Genomic DNA, 19,151 nt, shown 5'->3' with positions numbered 1-19,151 from the left:
CAAAAAATTTTACAAGTAACTGTAGAACACAAAGCCATCTCAGAATAAATAAATAAATAAATAAATGTGCAAAATAAATAGTTATAAAAGAAAAGGCAAACATAACTAACACCAAATGGCCAAATGGATATATAAAAAAATAAGAAGAGCCCTTAAAACAAGAAGAAGTGGAGCAGAAGGATGAGTAATAACACACCCTGTGCTTTGTACAACTTGACCAAGAGTTGCCACAGCTACCTCCCGCTTATTAGCAGCAGCCCCATCCAAGAGTGCTTCAACAATTAAAGGCATTAACTCGCGTAGATACTGCCTCATTGCAAAGCCACCCTATGCCAAAATCAACACGTGTGAATTCAGAAACTCTTTTCCCTTCATTGTGTTTTTTAAAAACATTTAGGTCTGCAAGATTCAGTTAAAAATTAAAAAAAGCAAGCAAAATTAGGTTTCCAGAATTAATTGATGAGAGAGCAAGGAAAAAATCAGCAGCATAGAAGAAAAACCACAAATGTTGGTTCAGTAATCCATGGCACTAAGTTTTATAAAAATATGATTGGCAGCTTAGGTGCAAACTAAATATCTCGTTAATATATCAGCATTTAAAAGGCAGTACACGCTACATTTTGGTTCAAAAGATGAAAGATGATAGCACAAAATTTACTGGTGAACGAAAAAGATATAAGCAGTATCCCATATTAAAACTTTCTTGTCAGAACAATTTTTTTTGATTTTTTCATCAAAATTCATTATTTAGCATGGACAAAAAGTAAGTCACAAGATTGAATAGAAAACATATGTGGTTGCTTCACATACTCAAAATTTACCAGAGACGTAGAGCATGATATTGCCCAGGAAAAGTAACTAAAACAAAGGATGGCTTCACCTACCACTTTGAAAAGCTCCCCAACAGTAGCAAGAACTCCAGTAAGAATACCATTAAAAGCATTGACTCCATTGCCTTCAGACAGCCTTGCAACCAGGGCCTGAAATTTTGGATCACAAGCATAGCACTCAACTAATCCATGCTAGACCAGCAATAAAATATTAAACAGCAAGTTTTGAATACCCACTAAAACAGGACCACTGCATGAACCCTCACCGACAGACTAAGATCATAAGAAAGGATCAATAAATATCCAAAATATTGTACATTACAAATAATAGGTCAACCTTATGAACTGGAGCAATATATGGAAGTATCAATCGTCCACAATTACGAATTAAGCAACCCAATAATCTGGCACTTTCTTCTTTGCACTTGCTATCCACACTGTATGGACAAGAAATATAGAATTTCCAATAGATTGAAATTACTCTTAATTATCAGAATAATAGAAAGTAATTATAGACATAAGCATAAGCAACCAAAATCATTTGTCTAACCTTTGCTCCAGATACATCAGCAATTGTATGAGATGGCGACGAAGTGCTGGAAGAACATAAGCAGGATTCTTTTCAGATAATCTGCCAGCCACTGATATAGCAAGCTCTCGGACATCAAAGTCCTATAGGAAAAAAGAGAGAAACATAATGAGCATGTCACTGGAAGAATACGGCATATTTTACCCCAATGCAGGGTCAATAACAAGTGAAGCATTTAATAAACTGGATGATAAGAAAATTCAAGAGGGTGAGCTTTGGCGCAAATGGTAAGATTGCTCCATTGTGACTTGAGTGTCATGGGTTCGAATCATAGAAACAGCCTCTCTGGAGCTGCATATATCTGACCTTTCTTAGACCCCGCAATGGCGGGAGCCTTATGCGCTGGGCTGCCCTTTATGATAAGGAAACTCAAGCAAGTAATCCTTTCCTTACCAAGGATGCTTTCTTCAATTTAAATTCACTCTTGAGATAACTCATCAAATCTAAAAGGGATGTCTTTTAAACCGTAGTGGCAGCAATAACTTTTCTTTTCAATATCCTTCAAGGGTTTATAGACCAGCATCCTTTTCTATATTTGTTCTCCCAAAAGAGTGACGGATGTTTGAAGCTAACAAAAGTATAAGTCAATTCTCTAACATAAGGGATCAAGGTAACATTTCTTTGCCAATGATAACCATTAGATCCAAGAAATCAGTAATCATCTAATCATCAAACACAATCAGTTATAACTGTCATAAAATGCACGAGTTTGCTGCAAAATCATAACCAGCTCGCTTATCCTACTGCTCCATTTGGATTCTTAAGGCATAAAATGCAGGTTGTTAAGAAATCAACCTCACACCTGCCCTTTCTGGTTACTCTCTCAGTAGAAAAGCCCTATTTACCAAAAAACATCTATTAAGCTTGGCTTCAAGGCCTTTATAAAGTGCTGATAATTACTAGCATAAAGTGCTTTCCCTAAATCAGTAGTTTAATCAAGTTTTAATACACCACAGAGAGTTAACATATTGGAGGAAGCTGATTTGTAACAACAAATATTTCACCATCTTATAAAAATTGCTGATAAAAGCACTTCTTCACCAACACCGTCAATTCTTCCATTACAAGCACACAAACAATTCCATTTTCAAATAGGCATTGCTCTTCAAAAAACTCTAGCATTCCCTTCCATGCACTTGCAACATATCATACAAGTATAATTCTATCACAACACTTCAAATTAATCATGCCTTCGACTATTTGACACCTCTGTCATATCAAAAAGTGCATTAGTGTGTCTTCTCATCTCAAAATATTCAAGACGGTTAGGAAATACTTCCAAATACACATTGCTCTTCAAAAAACTCCAGCATTCTCTTCGACTCTCTTGCAACATAGGATACAAGTAGAACCCTATCATAACTACTCCAAATTAACCACATCTTCAATTATTTAACACATCCACCATATCAAAAATATATATTAATGTGTTTTCTCATCTCAAACTATTCAAAATAAATAGAAAATCATACATTTTGTTGTGCAAGGGACAAATAACTAGGCAGGGAGCATTTAGCGCATTTCTCTGTAGGCAGTCATTGTTCTAGCTATAATCATCAATATGTACCACCTATTTGGGTAATAGTTGTGTGTACTTTTCTGCACCACCTTTCCTAGCAAAAGTTGCATCTTTGTTAACTCAAACCTCTGATTGGCAGCATCCAAGGAAGCCAATTAAAAGCCTCCACCATTGTAACTGTCAGTGTCACACTCTCCTAGTAAATTTTTTTCTAGCCATGAATGCATCAAAGTTCTTCATAGTAAAATAATATTTATCTACTTTCTTTAAGAAAACTGGATGTATCCCATATCTCCAAGCCTCACCCCATTTAAGTTGATAGACTTCTTTTCCTAATCGTAATTCCTTTTTTCAATGGCGCATCATTACTCTTCTATCTAGATTATATCATACATTTTGGATCATTTCCATTAAATCAGATGTAAGCAAGCCCCGATGCTCCTCATATAACATTATTCGACTGCCCCTATTTGTGTGTGTCAACATTTTCAGAAAAGATATAGCAAAGCAGTGCGGCACTAAAGGGATAAATAACTGCTGATCTGTGGTATCATCTCACAGTAATCCCAGTCGGATCTTAGTGACCTTCTGCATAAAATCAAAATGACGACTTTATTTAAGAATGAAACAAGTTTGAACAAACTTTCTTTTTTACACTTGTCTGACAAGAAAACCTAATTCTCAATCGTTAAGCAATTTGATCATACCACTTTAAGAGAGTAATAGATAGACCTCAGCTAACTTTTAATGAGTTTTTTATCAAGCCTTTGGACTTCATGAGTGATAGAGACCTTTTTTTGATCTGCCTACAAACACATCACAAAGGTCTACAACAACTAAAGAAAAAAATGATGCACATTCAAGTGTTAATTCAGCAGCTTCTGTGTATATAAACAAGGGTGTGGCAAAAGCAGCAAATCTCCTTCCACATATGGCACATGACAAATGCAAGCGATGTAATAGATAAACACAAGAACTGGAAAAGAGAATACTTGCCACACTACATGCTGGTCTTTTGGGAAGAAAATGCAATAACAAGATAGGAAGGGAGTCCTAAAGAATCTCAATCTATCTTTTTGAAAATAGAGTCCTTATCTAAATCCTTTGGTGATTGGCAGTCGTAACTTTTGAGCTTTTGCAAAGTCATCCATGCAGGGAGTCATTGCTTTCTTTCCATTTTTCTCTTACTATTTTATTACATTCAATAAGATGGTGTTTGTGGTATACCGCATTTCCAAAAGGCACTAACTCATCTACATTTATCATCTCAACCATTTAAATTTATTACAAGAAGTAATTTAGCGTGGAACTGTCCACTCTCCAACAAAAGAACAACTCAAGAAAATAAACAAGAGGACTTGTACCATATTAAAACTCTGACCATTTAACTATGCAATCACTAATGTCCATAGCTACATTTGAGCATATTTTATCGATGCAAAGAAATATCACAACACATAGTGGGAGCAGGTTGCTAGAAATAGCAGCATACAGTCCTCATTTTCATAGACCAAAGTAACAGTATGTAATGATAAGAAAGGACATTACCTCATCATTCAGAGCAACAAAAATGGAACTCAAGCTATCAGCCTGGGCCAAAAATTCATCAAAAGTACCATTATCATCCAGAGACAAAAAGATAGACCGTCTAACACTAACATCAGCATCTGCAACTGCTGCAATTAGAAGTTTTCCCATAATCTGCAAAGGTGGTGAAAATACAATCACAGTGTAACTTGCATATTCATATCTGACATAAAAAATTCCAGATTAACATCCAACCTAAGTTTAATTATGCAAGGAAAACAACCATTTGAAACAGTCATTCATCAAAGAAGGATAGTAAACAAAGTTGTCTCATACAATACAAAGCCTGAGGGACACCCAATTGCCACCAAATGCAAAGAAGTTATCATTCCTTACAGTATAGTAAGTTGTCACCAAAGACAGAGAAGTTATCACTTCACACAGCATAAATAAGTTGGGTCTCTCAAACAAATATAAAGCTGCAAGTTGAGCACATATCCATTATATCTGCAATTTGATTGAGGCAATGAAAAGACAATAAGTTTCATGAGTGTATCCTGATTATTATGTACCTGATTATTATGTACGTATACAAAGGTCTCAGAGTGGCTCTTTATCTTCTTATATTTTTTTATGAAAAAAAATGAAACAGTCATAAACATGAAAAACTATAACAATTTCAATGCATCAGCTGAACCAAAAAGATATAGTCTGTGCATGCGGCTGCCCCGGGGAGGAAGGGGGGGATGTTATCGATTGCCTCCAGAGATCCAATGCAAATATGGTTTCAAATATAACAGACCTGTATCTTTCATGGGTCCCTAAGCAGTAAATGCTATTTCTGCTTCTCGCAACAGCATAGCTTGTCAAGTAATACAGGTAGAAAACTGTGACAACAGGAGGGCATGTATATACAGACATACATACTGAGAAATAAAAGATCATTATATGTGCATATATACATCTATCTGTGTCCATGAACATCTTAGAGGACCATATCAGTATGGAAGGCAAAGATGTTGCAAGTTTTAAACAATTTAAAAAAACAAACTTCTGTTATGAAATTCCAGATAACTTGCCTTCCACTTAAATAAACCACAGATTTTTGAATGGCCTACAAGTACCAAGTAGACAAGCTGTTAGTCAAAAATTTCTAAGTAGCATGAATACCAATTAACCCCTCTGGTGGTGTCCATTCCCCAGATTGTCGAATAATAAGGGAATAAAGCAGCAACAGGATAAAGAACAAGCATTAGAGCACGTATTAATGTTGTTCGCAAGGGATTGGTTTGTCATTAGTTCCTATGCAAACCTATGAAATGGCAGCTTCATTTATCTTCATGCAAGATACTTCCACCCAGTGTTCCTCTATTCCCCTTCCTTTTCACCTCCACGTGAATATGTTTCTATATAAAGTTGTATAGATCCAGACAGCCACACCATCTCAAGTATTTCTCCCTTATTTCATGATTGGTGAGAGCCTTAGGTTATCTTCGTACCAGCATCCATTTTATTTTTTTCCTTGTTTAACAGGTTTTGAATCCTCCACAGAAAAAGCCATAAAGTGAGTACCAGATTACAGCTTCCATGTAACAATTACAAATTGTAATCAAGCAATTTGAAAGAGGTCTATATTTTTGCTACAGCAATACAAATTAATGTCATATAAAGGGTTTCTGTACGAAGTTTAAGGTTGATTAGGAAGCAAGCTTGATTAGGCTATTGTTTTTTATTTTGAACTTCATGAGGTTTGTGATACCAACATTAGGGTTCAATTCAATTCATATGAATTTTTCACGATGTATAAGAGTCCTTTTATTATCAACATAATCTTTTGCTTCAAGGACTAAAGCATCATCACTTTCCATCCTCAGTTTTTTAAAACAATAAATCAATCCCAATAAAGTTTATGTTTTTTTTGTTGTTTCTGTGTTTTCCATCCAAAGCCATGTTTAGGCTTGAATTTTCAGTCGAGTCATGTACTAGTACTGCCAAGTAAAAAAGATCCACCTAGGTATGATAGAAAGCCTAACCCAACTTCAAACCACCATACTTAATTACTAGAGCCTTAGTCTTTCTTCAATGCCCACGGTCATCACTCATCTCTAGGAACGGCGGAGGATGGATGATAGTCTTGAAAATAGAATTGTGCATGTATGGAAGGAGGAAAGTTAGAAAAGAGGAAAAAATTATGCAGAAATCTGCAGAAAACAACACAGAACAGTAACCCGACTCGGTTACTATTCACGAAACAGTAACTCGGCCTATAAAAAGAGAGGACAACAGCCAAAAAAAAAAGAGAAGAAACCCTAGAAAAGTGAGTGCAACCGTAGGCGAAGTCCTGAGAGACCCTTTTCCTTCCACTTTCATCTTGCTTCTTGACCTATTTCTTCTTGGAGCCACCTTCTTGACCCCGTCATCATTCATCTCGATACCTTAGTGGAGCACGGCCTGAAGATTCTCATTGGATTGGAGGGACCAAACTTGCATAGGTAACTATCCGACTAGTTTTACCACCATCTTTTATCCAACCCTCGTTTCTTCGTCCATCAATCATCTCCACCCATCATCATTATCATTGTCGTCATCTATCATATCCTTGGAACCCAAGTTTACTGGCAGTATTTTTTTATTTCATCTGTTGTGGTTATTTCAATTTGCTGCACTAGTTATATTTCATTGATTAGGCTTTATTAATAAGATATCTATCATGTTCTGTTTTGCGTTCACATACCTTTATGATATTCTTTTGGGTGATGAGTATTTGCTGGTGTCTAATCAATCGCACCATAATTGATTATTATGAAATCAATCTACACCTGTAGTAATCGATTATAGGTTGCACCACTTTCTTCCCATAATAAGTTTTAGTCAGCTAATGACATATATGAATTTTAACAATAAAAAGAAAAAGGGTCACAATAAACCATGTTCTGCTATGACTAGGCCTCTACATAAAATTCCTCGACATGAATAGTTCCCAAAACTCTATAATAGTGCACAGATTTATAAGCGGTCACATGTGACCCACACAAATAGGAAATCACAAACACATAGTTCACACCTCTCAATGTGCTATCTAGGGCTCACCTTGCATCTGTCCAAAGTGTGTCTTAACCTACCCTTCTCCTACTCAGAAAGACTATGTTCACCTAGCCAATTAGTGCAACTAAATGCAAATGATTTTGGATAGATGAGATAAGATGTAAGAACTAAGTTCATCGAAGTTGAAGGATTAATGTGAATAGATGGACTAGAAGGTGGACTAGAGGGCAAGTTCATGTGGACAAATCCAAGCAAGTCCTTCAGTTTTGCAGGATTAGAGAGTGAAAATCAGCACAACTTTGCAATGCTGCATGAACATGGATATGAGAGTCGGATTCAGATGCATTTTCAAGTGTCTAACTCAGCAAAAGGGAGAAAGGTAGATACAAAGATACATTAGATACAATATGATTTCAACTAAACTATATATTTACACCTTTGAACAAGGTAAGCTAAACCCGTACCGGAACCCATACTGGTCAGCTACTGATATGGTACGGCACCGTACCGACACTCAGTACGACTACGCAGCCCAATTCAAACCGGCATGCAGTTGTTTTTATTCTTTATTTTTTATTTTTTATGTTAAATAATGTTTTATGAAGATTTTGGATGATTTAAACATTAATTTGATGTTTTTTGAGGTGTTTTGATGTTCTTTAATGTGTTGTTTCTTTTTTCATGCTTTTTGTTCATAAAATAACTATACTTTCTATGATAAATATAATTAAAGTACATAAATCATTATATTTATAAAGAAAATCAATAAAATATAGAATATAAAGTCAATTTAAATGCATACCTACATCTAAAATCTCATGGAATGCTGATATCTCTTGTAGATGTCGGAGTCAACTTCGTATGGAGGAGACTCAACCCAATTCTCTATCCACCATAAAGGTACGTAAACTAGATAGTCCCTATACATGCTATGGGTGACGGTGTCACTATGGAAGGAGTCACTGTATCACCACAGCCACAGTATCGAGTAGATGACTCCTCTCGGAGCAACATCGTCACCCATAATACGTACTGAAACTATCTAGGCTACATACCTTATGGCAGCCCGACGAGCTTATAGGAGCGAGGGGCCATATGGATTAAGAATTGGGTTGAGCCTCCTGTATATGAAGACGACCTCGACATCTATGAAAAATATTGCCACTCCACGAGATTTTCTATGTCAGTATGTATTCAAATTGATTTTTTATTCAATATTTTATTGATATTCTTTATGAATATAATGATTGACGTACTTTAATTACATTTATCATTGAAATTATACTCATTTTAGAAACAAAAAGCATGAAAAAAAGATGCAACATCTTAAAGAAAATCAAAACACCTCAAAAAACATCAAAATAATGTTTAAATCACTAAAAATCTTCATAAACATCATTAAACAACAAAAAAACTTGAAAAAAACAAAAACAAATGTGCGCCAAAAATCAGCATACCCAGCCATACCGAGTGTCGGTACGGTACCGAACTAATACCATACCAGTAGCTGACCAGTACGGGTATCGGCTCAACCTACCTTGCTTGTATCCTTAACTCATCTCTAAAAAGAACAAATACTCACTCCTAACATCAAAATAGGGTATTAAGGTTATTGGTAAAAGAGTTCAATGTTTTTGCAATCTCTAATAGTGGCTAGTGGCTACCAAGGAACTTCATAAGTATACCAGTATCTAATACATACCCAAGTCGGATACGTACGTGACATGGATTTTTAGAGCAAGACGCGAGTATCCAGGTCACACATTAATCATGGGATGTGAACAACTTAGGTACCCACCCAGATTGGAAAAGCTGAGCGCATGAGGGTTGGTGTCTTTTCTCTGCCTAATGTTTGGAGGGAATTGGGAGAGGGAGAGGGAGAGGGAGAGGGAGAGGGGTAGGATTGATTCATGTGCATATCAGGAAGAATCCAAGGACTAAAAGGATTTAGGATAGTAAGAGAATTCTAAGATCAAAGAAAGGAGTAGGGCCTTAAAGAGTGTTCTGATATTGAAGGGATAAATTTGGAATAAAATTGGGAAATATCCCCATTCCATATAATACTAAAATTTATAATTTTCTGATTCTGTTATTATTTTTCAGCTGAAACTCCAAAATTCAAACCAAAACTTATTTGACCTGGTCAAAACTTTAAAAAAAAAAGAAGCTTTAGGACCTAAACTGAGTATAAATGGTTTTTCACATTTTACCAATAAAATAAAATGAAATGTCATATTATATGCCAATTAAAGAAAAAGGGTCATTTAACTATTTATTAACTATAAAGAGAAGTTGCTTCAAGGCTGCAGAATATGTAAATGGTTGTCTAGCATAAGGTTCGAATGGTAGTTATTAAAACACTCTTTTTCCATACTTTTTTTATTTTTTGCATTACAGTCTCAAAGCGGTGAGGCACCACTTAAACAGAAAAAGATTAATAACATGGATCGTTGAACCGTGCCGGACCAGCCAGTTCAAGGCGTACCTAACCGGACTGGCCGGTTACCGGCACGGTTCAAGCATTACCTTTGGTTCGGCATATAAAAAGGCCTGAATCGCCCGATCGCCCTCTTTGCTCACCCTCTCCACCTTCGCTCGCCCTCTTCGCCATGTCGAAACCCTAACCGAAGCCCTTCGCCCTTGCTGGTCCACGACAACACCGTACGACCCAGGTAAGTCGCTCTCTCTTCCCTCTCTCCCCCTCTCTCTCACCGGATCCGAGCCCCTCTCTCCCTCCCTCCCTCTCCCTCTCTCTCTCTCTCCCTTTCTCCCTCCCTCTCTCCATCTTTTCCTCTTTCTCCTTCTCCCTCTCCCCCTCTCTCTCCAGCTCTCCCTATTTTGGTAAGCCCCGGAACGGCACGTACCATGCCAAACCGGTCACCAACCGGTATGCCCTCTGATACCAGTCAGCAAACCTTGAGTTAATTACTAGTATCTGGATAGATCAATTATCTATAGTATCTGGGGAAAACAATTATTCAACTCACATAGCTGCCTAAAGAAGGATAAGACAAATGTAGAATCGCATAAAACTTCTAAATAAGAATAAGCATGTAAATGTGCAGCAAGACAAACCTCCTCCACAAGGCGACGTCGCTTTGTTGCACCAATTCTATTCGATCTACTTGACGTAAACTGTGGACCAGGTATTCCAGCAAAGGAGTTTGCTACTAATCTGCAACAGCATATGGCAGCATCTCTTCGAGTGGTACCATCCTCATCCTCTAGATAAACAACAACAGATTCTCTAGCAAATTGCAGAAGCTCATGGCCCTGAAGTACAAGTAAATTTCAGCTTTCACTGAAAAGTATGCGTGTTTTACTTTATGGACGAGCTACAAGTCACGGAAGCCAACCTTAAAATTGAAATGGGCTAGGGTTTGCAAAGCAAGTTGCACGAGAGCTGAACCACTAATGTCTTGAAATTGCTGAGCATTGTTAGTCAAATTTGTGCGAACGGCTGCAGCACCTAGCTTTGCCTGTTGGTATGGGGTTTTGGAGAGTGCTATGGAAATACAACCCAGCAAGCGTTCTTGAATGCTAAGTAGTAGAGATGGAATGCTGCAACAGATGCAAAAATATTAGATGAATATATTACATGAATTCAGAACTACAAAACAGAAATCAGGTATAGAAGTAGAGAATATACCAGACAAACATACCTAACAGTTATTTGCTCAAGGGCTTCTACCAGGGTACGAGAGAGACCACCAGAAAACATTGAATCCAATAGACCACGGACATGAGGTTCCATAGCGGGACCCATGGCTTTTGCAAAACTTCCCACACAAGCCAAGGCCTCAACTGATGGTCTCCCTCTACGAGGAGCAATCTGTGAAATTATGAATTATACAAATACTTGAGCAGTTGCAACACCTACAATCATTGCAAATATGTTGAAACATATGTTGATAACTTACTGCATCGCGCAAGTGTACAGTTACTGTGGGCAAATAAGGGATAAGTTCACCATCCAAAGCTCCAGCCATTTCCCCCAGTGCAATAAACCCACTAGCACGTTCAGCTGGATTGCGCAAAACTGCTAGGATATGATCCATGCAAATCTGTGCAAGTAAATTCAGGAAAAGAACTCAATACAAATTGCAAAATCAACACTTTTCTGTCAACAAACTATCAAACTCAAAAGCAGTCAGTATATATCAAATAAAAGACTATTCATGCAAGAAAAATGCTAGCCCAGCAACTCCAGCAATTGTCAACACAAGGCTAAAAGAAGATATATGAACCTTTAAATAGTTTGTCACAAAACGATCACGCAAAAAGTGAGCAATACGTGGAAGCAATGATGTTATGCTGAGACGAACAAGCCGATCACGGTGCTCAAGGTATTTGAGAACAATATCGGCCACCTCCCTATACCTAGACATCATAAACTCACCTGTGTTCCTGAAGGGGAAACAAAAGGTCAGTAAGCTTCATATAATTTGAATAAGGAATATATATTTTCTTAAAACAAAGTGGAAAATAGTCATCAAAGAAAAAATGAGAAATTTTTGCAAAGATTTCACCACCTAAACAAAAAGAGGAAGAAGAAAAGCACAAAAGAAGCACCAGCAAAATGATATCCTGTGCCTAGGTGCCTCAAACAAGATAGCTCAGATTCTAAACCAAGTGTCCTCATGGAACCATACACCAGTACTCCATTCCAGCGTAGAAACACTTGTAGAAAACATTTTTCCTTCATTTCCTTGTTTTGCACCAATTTGCATGTTGCAGAGCCTTCCAAACCTTTTGATGCTTGAGGTTGCAAAGGCAAAGAGCCAGCTAAGAATCCATGCTAATGTGTGCCAAATTGAGAACACAGACACATGAGACATCTCCGAAGGGCAAATCCAGACTGACCCGGTACTGACATCATGAAGTAATGGATGGTCAATCGTCATACTATTGATCAGACAGTATACCTTTTATTAGCATATATAGTCATCCTGGCAAAATTCAGTAACAAGAATCTTGAAGAATAACTGTGTAATTAAGGCCTGCATATTTTGAGGGACTCGTGGATTGAAAAATTCTTTTTCCTCATCACCGAATCTGCCATCAAAGGCAGAAAACAGCAAGAGGACCTCATACGAAGAACATTTTAGCTTTGCACCACTGAAATCCAGAATTCTCTCTTTCTATGAAAGTACTAAGTTTTGCTTGCATGGCCAACAACATGCCAAAGTTGTTTTGCTGAAATAATTAATCAAATATCGCAATCCAAATAATCCACTTATCCATAATGTAATTTAATAAATGTGTATGTCGCAACATATGAAGCTACTTCAACAATGTGTTTTAGGTTAAAAATACAGGCTAAAAAACCATAATGCAATAGATAGGAATGGCCACAACTCTCACATACTGCATCGCCCAATCTACAATATTCAAAGCTATCATCGTCATTACAAATGCTCCAAAGCAAACAACAAGGTTTCAATATAGGTCAGAAGGCAACAAGCAAAAACTAGCCCAGTGAACATAAATATAGTAAGCTTGACGAAAACCCAAGGTACCTCAATAGTTCTCCAACCGCTAGTAATGAGCCATGTATACTATGTACAGAAGCATTTTTACCAAGTCCCACTTGTGCAGCTTCACACATACGGTAATACCTGATGATAGTTAGAGAATATAAGTAAACACATCAAAGAGAAGCATAAGTTTGATAAAAATATATAAAAATCAGTAAAGTGAGAAAAAGTTCTGACCTTAAACATTACAATGAACAATAAATGGTAGGAAAGGAAAGCAAGGGAATAAACCTCAGGGGTCCATACTGTATCAACAAATGGCTTGGCATTGTACTTTTAGTTTGGTTTCTATTAATTGGTTCCTAAAAAGAAATGCCATTCCCATAATTGAACCTAGGCTTTTCTTCCTCCAGACTCTTAGCTCTAATCTTGGAGGATTTCCTTGGTTGCATGAGCTCAAACTACTTATTTAAGTAGTATTTCTACCCATCAACTGCTTATTTGTCAATGACATAAAGCAAATCCAAAAAGATATAGAAAAAACTTGTCAGTGGGGAGTAAAACAAATACAAGAGACCGGAATAGCAATACCAACTTAACCATCAAGCCAACTCATTAAATTTTTCTACCTGCCAGCTGGCCTTCTAGGTTCCTTCATCGGAATTGGACACAGCTCAAGCAGGTTGGCCTCAGGTTGAAAACAAAACAATAAGAAGAGTTAAGCTTGAAAAATGATTAATCCATGGCATGAACCTATAAAGATGTGGAAAAGGCTTGTTGGCTGAGTGTGAAATAGCAAGCATGAGAAGACAGTTGTACAGAGACATAAAATAGTTTCAGATCTTGACCATATCATACCATATCGACCCCATATCTTCTACCAAATCGAAATAGGGGTACTTTCCTGTTTGGTGAACCATGAGCAGATACAAGGGGCATAATGCATCTCACACTGTACTGGTAGATGATCAGTATGGGAGTGTACTATGAGATTTGAAATATTGCATAGAAATCAACCTTGCACATTCATATGCAATCATATGTGCCGGGGCACAGAACTGAAACATAATCATATCAGCAAGCTCATAGGGTTGTGCCCTCATCACAAATATACCATATGCAAGGAGAAGCAACAAATTCATGCCTATGACTGAGTTTTAGACGCTACTTCAAGGAGACACAACATGTATTAAAGGGTTTCATGCCAATGGACCGACGGTATGACGACTTCGCCATGCAGATCAAATATGCCTTCATAAGGACAGTTGTGATAATGGCCTATGCACCATCTTCGCATCTAGCTTGCAGATAACTAAAGTCTAACATTACGCATATCTGTCACAGCAACCAACCATAGAAAGTGAAATTACAGGAAAGACAAAGCAGCACATATAATACACATTGCACTATGCACCATCGTCCCATCTAGCTTGCAGATTACTAACAGTCTAACATTACGCATATCTGTCACGGCAACCAACCATAGAAAGTGAAATTACAGGAAAGACAAAGCAGCACATATAATACACCTTGCACTATCTTCCCTCCATTGCAGTGAGAAGAATCATCAATAACAATGAAATAACAGAATTTTAAGTACAATGTCATGTTGATAGAGTGCTAAATAAAGCCATAACCTTACATGGTAAAACGTAGTAAACTTACCATTGCACCCGCCAACGTGTCTCGCGCTTCTCAATGACACAAAGGCAAGCCCGCAGAGCTTCCACAGCCCGCTCCCTAACATCCAATGTGGGGTCCCTCAATGCAACCCATATGGCATCCACAAATTCGGGTACATGAACATTGAAAACAGTAGATGCATTTTCAGCCATTTCCTATAAGAAAGAAGAGAAGGTGTTCAATATCACATTAAGCACATCATATGTCTCAAAACCAGATAATATGTGGGGTATTGACTTCATTTTAATCCTACAAACTTAAAATTTCAGATGGATAGGATGAACATCAAAAAGTATTTTGTGAGTGAAGAAGAAAACTGAAACTTTGGTGAGAATCCCTGCAAGAAATTTATCAGGGATAAACTTTTTGACTAGAAATGGGTGATCATTAACAATTGATGCTTTGCCAAAGAACGGTATTCCCTTTTCCCTAAATTTGCAATTGCAAAGCCAATTTCAGATATCAAATTGAACAATTATACATTTTAAGCATAATAAACAGAATGTTGGCACACAAAGACAATGAACTCCATGAGGCAGAAATTTCATATAAGAAAATGTATACACTAAATTCCACAAACCCAAGAAAACAATAGAAGAAAAAAATCAGATAAAATATCAATACAACAAAAAACTGTTCAGCAACCTGGCAAAACGACAATTCCAGAAATAAATAATATTAGTGGGGAAAAATTTGGACTTACTTTCAGAATAAGGACAGCTGCAAAAAGACGGTACTCTATTCTTTCCCTAAGGAGCCATTCCAAAGCAGTTTTTATCTGAAAAGGATGAGAAAATCTCATAAAGCTCAGCTAAGGTGACACTCAGGAATCTGAAGAAAGAAGAAACTGACCTGCCGCTCTACTTCGTCAGCCGTCATTGCACCTCCAGCTCTGGCCAGATGACCTAGTACCCTACTCGCAAGAATTAAGATCTCACGATCACGCTTTACCTCAAAAGTAGTCCGCAAATAGCTTGAAAATTTTGAAACCTTGAATGCACTTTCCCCCAAGGGTATATCAATTAATTCATCTATGGCTCGTAGGGCCCCCAGATTTTCTGAAACATCATTGCTTTCTAGAAGAGCAGATATTCGATCATACAGCTGATCCATGAAACGAGAAAAAGCTTCACCAGTAAGCTCACGAGCTTCCTCTTCAACATGCTTCTTTAAAGCAGAGACACTACCATCCTGCACAGAATTGGAGAAATTAGAAGTGAAAAATAAAAACTCTAAAGTGAAATCAAGTGATAGATATGTCAAATTAATTGAGTGAAGATAGTGAGTTTTACACCATCATAGATATTAGCTATTTTATGCCATCACTAGATCAACATTTTTAAAACATGGTTCTAAGAAACACTGGAAATGTCAACACATTTGAATATTCTGAAAAAAAAGTATTCCAAAAAATACATTACACCTATCAGCAAGATCAATGAACAATCTAGAGTTTGAAAGCAGAATACATCACTAGTACTCAGAATAATGAAGCTACGTGCAAATTAAACTCCAGTGATGCTTGAACTATAGCACAATCAAACCTAATTGGTTATTTTGTCCACACTTAAAATTAGCTTTATGATTTTACTGCCATTTAGTCATGTCAAATGCTGCATCTACTCCCTACGACAAAAATATGTTCCATTAAAAGACTAGAAATACTAGCATATATTAAGAATTCAAGTTCAGATCAGCGATGATTCTCAGTTTGGTATCTGTAACCCAGATGCTTTGATTAATCTGGTGCTTACCATAGAAGTTTTGGCTAGTTCTGACCAAATAACAAGAAACTGATGCAAGATTTTAGGATTTAGATAATCTGATAAGATCGTGACAATAGTTAAAAAAACAAAGCATATATGAAGAAAAATAAGATATTACAACAATGAGAGATACTCAAGTATGAGACAGAGTAAATGGCAAGTAAAAACAGTAGAATAGTTCCCAATTAAGAATACCCTGAATCAGTAAAGAAGCATTTACATGGTCTTATATGGATGTCATATCCAGTTGATATTTCTAAGAGTCCTCCAGTTTTGATTCATCAATTGCTGACTTATTATCATATCTCTCCTATGAAGGATTCCTTTTCTGGGTTTTATGGGTTCTTATTTCTCAACTTCTATAAAGATCAGGTTCATTTCCCTTCCTGGATATATGAATTGGCTTACATCCTAGGCTTTCTTCGAGCAATATGGAAAACCTTCAAAATTATGTCATTAGTAATACAGACACTCCATTCAACTCAAAATGTTAGTCAGAGTATAACCAAAATTAATAACTAAATATCTGTTTTGCCCCTTCATTTTGTTTCATTCGGATACAATATCTGGATAAAAGATTTTTTTTGATGAGATATCAAATCTTCAGAAAAGGATTGCTCGCTTTTCATGTATACCACTTCATGCATATGACTTAGAGTTAACTTATTTCCAGATCATAGTCTTGACGGAAACCAAATTTAGAATTTAAATCTCATGCCGCATACCATTAATAAAACCGACAATTAGCAAAACCAGCAGCATTTAATGCCAGCTGTCAATTCGCCTGAAAGAACTGGTGCTTTTCAACACATGGTAGGTTCCTCTCCTTAAGCTCTAGTATCTCAACAGTAGAACCTAACTTCAGCAATAAATTATCCAAAAGAAGCTATCCAAAGGCATTGTTATCATGCCTTCTACACCCAAAGAACGCTAGCATCTGTAACATAAAGATAAGCAGCCTAACTAACTTAGACATGCGGAGATCAGAGCTCTGTTTTTTTTTCTTTTATTTTTCCACTCGCATGCAGACATGGTGGCATAGCCTATAATGCAGAAAGAAAGGATCGATAATCCCAGCTACTCCGAGAACTGCAAATCCCGACACAACAAAAAAAGTGTGCCTCCTCCATAAACAAGAAGTTTAGGTCTGAAATTTGAGCTCGGGTCATTACACTATAAACCCTAACAATCATCTCAAATGCTAAACCACAAGTATACGAGCAATCAGCGCTCACAAGCAATCATCAATGATTCGCAAACACCATGGCCACATTGGAATTAGTCACGAAATCCAAAAAAGAAGCTGTTTCTACAGCAAAAACCGAGTGATAACAGGTACCGAGTCCTGTTAGATTCAAAGAAATATCAGATAGTATAGAGGTGAGGGAAAGAGAGGGTAGCTCGGCTGACATTGAAAACTCTACGAATTTTTTCCAAAAAAAAAAATCTCTCTGTTTCCTTTTTTTCCCTTTCCCTCGAACGCGGAGATGATGGTGCGACCTATACATCACAGAAAGAAAAGATCAAGAACCACGGCTTCTCCAAGAACTGAAAACGAAAAAGTTAGGAACCCCGGCTTCTCCAAGAACTGAAAACGAGAAAGTTAGAAAGGATGAATTTCGAGCTCCAATCATCGAACCGTAAACCCTAAAGACCGTCCTACAGACCAAACCCCAGACTACGCGAGCCATCTACACTCCCAAGAAATCAAAGATTCACAACCCCACCGCCGCCCGCATTGAAATTGATCAAAACGCATCAAGAAATCCAAATCCACGGAAAGAAACGAGACAACGTGTACAAACTCCTACTGTGTATTCCAAGAACGATCAAAGGAGAGCGAACCACCTTGGCGATTCGGGAGAGGAGATCTCCGCTCTCCCCGACGGAGATGCTGAGCGCCAGCTTCTGCGCCTTCATCGGGTCCGGAAGCTTCTAGTCCGATGCCTGGAAGAGAGAGGAGAGGAGTGTCGGCCCGGAGATCACGAGGCGTGGAGCGACATCGAGAGAGGGTTTAGAGGAGGAGGAGGAGGAGGAGGAGAGGGTGGATACCATCGCGGCGAGAGCAGCGTTTCTCCCCCGTTTGAAGAAGAGCGGAGCGTCTCCTCCCGAAGGAGAACGAAAGAGGGGTGGGGGGAGATGGGGGCTCCAAAGGAGGCCGGTGGGCATCTTAATGTACCTGCTGGGGATCCAGTGCTTGGCGAACGATGTGGAGCCGGGATGGTAGCCGTAGGATTAATATCTTACGGTTATGAGGTGTATTGATTTGGGCGTTCGTCGGTTTGCCGACATTGGGTCAGGCGGTGCGGTGCACGCTCCCCCCGGACAACGGAATATCGGCTTGGTCTGCCGAGCCCATGGCACGAGTAATGATAGGGAGTTCTGCGCCTTGCTTCGGGGGATTCCTTCCACGGCAAGAGAACTCGGCAGATATTTGGCGGGCAAAGCATCACGTTTTATCATCAAGGAGGAAGAAATGCAATGAAGAGCCTGAATCGTCTACTAGCTCTTCTATGATATTGCTTTTATCTTGTGCAAAATAAAAAAAAAATATCACAGAGAAAAATCCATGAATCCTGATAAATTGCACCAGCCTCTTCAAGCCACATCAGCAGCAACCAACAACTAATCTAGTTATCGTTTCAAGCATTAAGACCTTTGATGTGAATCGAGTTAGCCTGAGATGCGTGATGGCTTTGTTGAATAACTGACATA

The 19,151-nt window shown here is 37.9% G+C and overlaps 1 protein-coding gene across 3 annotated transcripts in view; it reads right to left on the bottom strand.

Annotated features, from left to right (window-relative positions):
* Positions 1-18,603, bottom strand: part of LOC103698521 (serine/threonine-protein kinase TOR) — a 60,115-nt gene extending 41,512 nt beyond the window's left edge. For 2 of the 3 annotated variants that reach the window (XM_039127048.1, XM_039127047.1), the window contains exons 1-15: positions 18,285-18,603; positions 15,523-15,861; positions 15,374-15,448; positions 14,653-14,825; positions 13,030-13,128; positions 11,758-11,917; positions 11,431-11,574; positions 11,173-11,342; positions 10,867-11,071; positions 10,586-10,783; positions 4,487-4,639; positions 1,381-1,502; positions 1,168-1,267; positions 885-980; positions 197-327 (exon numbers count right to left, since the gene is read on the bottom strand). In XM_039127048.1, coding sequence (XP_038982976.1) covers positions 197-327; positions 885-980; positions 1,168-1,267; positions 1,381-1,502; positions 4,487-4,639; positions 10,586-10,783; positions 10,867-11,071; positions 11,173-11,342; positions 11,431-11,574; positions 11,758-11,917; positions 13,030-13,128; positions 14,653-14,825; positions 15,374-15,448; positions 15,523-15,861; positions 18,285-18,356 — 2,237 coding nt within the window. In that variant the 5' untranslated portion in view covers positions 18,357-18,603. The remainder of the gene's footprint in view (positions 1-196; positions 328-884; positions 981-1,167; positions 1,268-1,380; positions 1,503-4,486; positions 4,640-10,585; positions 10,784-10,866; positions 11,072-11,172; positions 11,343-11,430; positions 11,575-11,757; positions 11,918-13,029; positions 13,129-14,652; positions 14,826-15,373; positions 15,449-15,522; positions 15,862-18,284) is intronic. The other variant, XM_039127046.1, reaches the window with a different exon arrangement.
* Between the last annotated feature and the right edge of the window lie 548 nt (positions 18,604-19,151).

The sequence above is a fragment of the Phoenix dactylifera genome, chromosome 6 (assembly GCF_009389715.1).
Source record: "Phoenix dactylifera cultivar Barhee BC4 chromosome 6, palm_55x_up_171113_PBpolish2nd_filt_p, whole genome shotgun sequence".
Taxonomy (NCBI): domain Eukaryota; kingdom Viridiplantae; phylum Streptophyta; class Magnoliopsida; order Arecales; family Arecaceae; genus Phoenix; species Phoenix dactylifera.
Note: the sequence above shows the minus strand (reverse complement) of the source record. Positions and strands in the feature narration are given on the sequence as shown.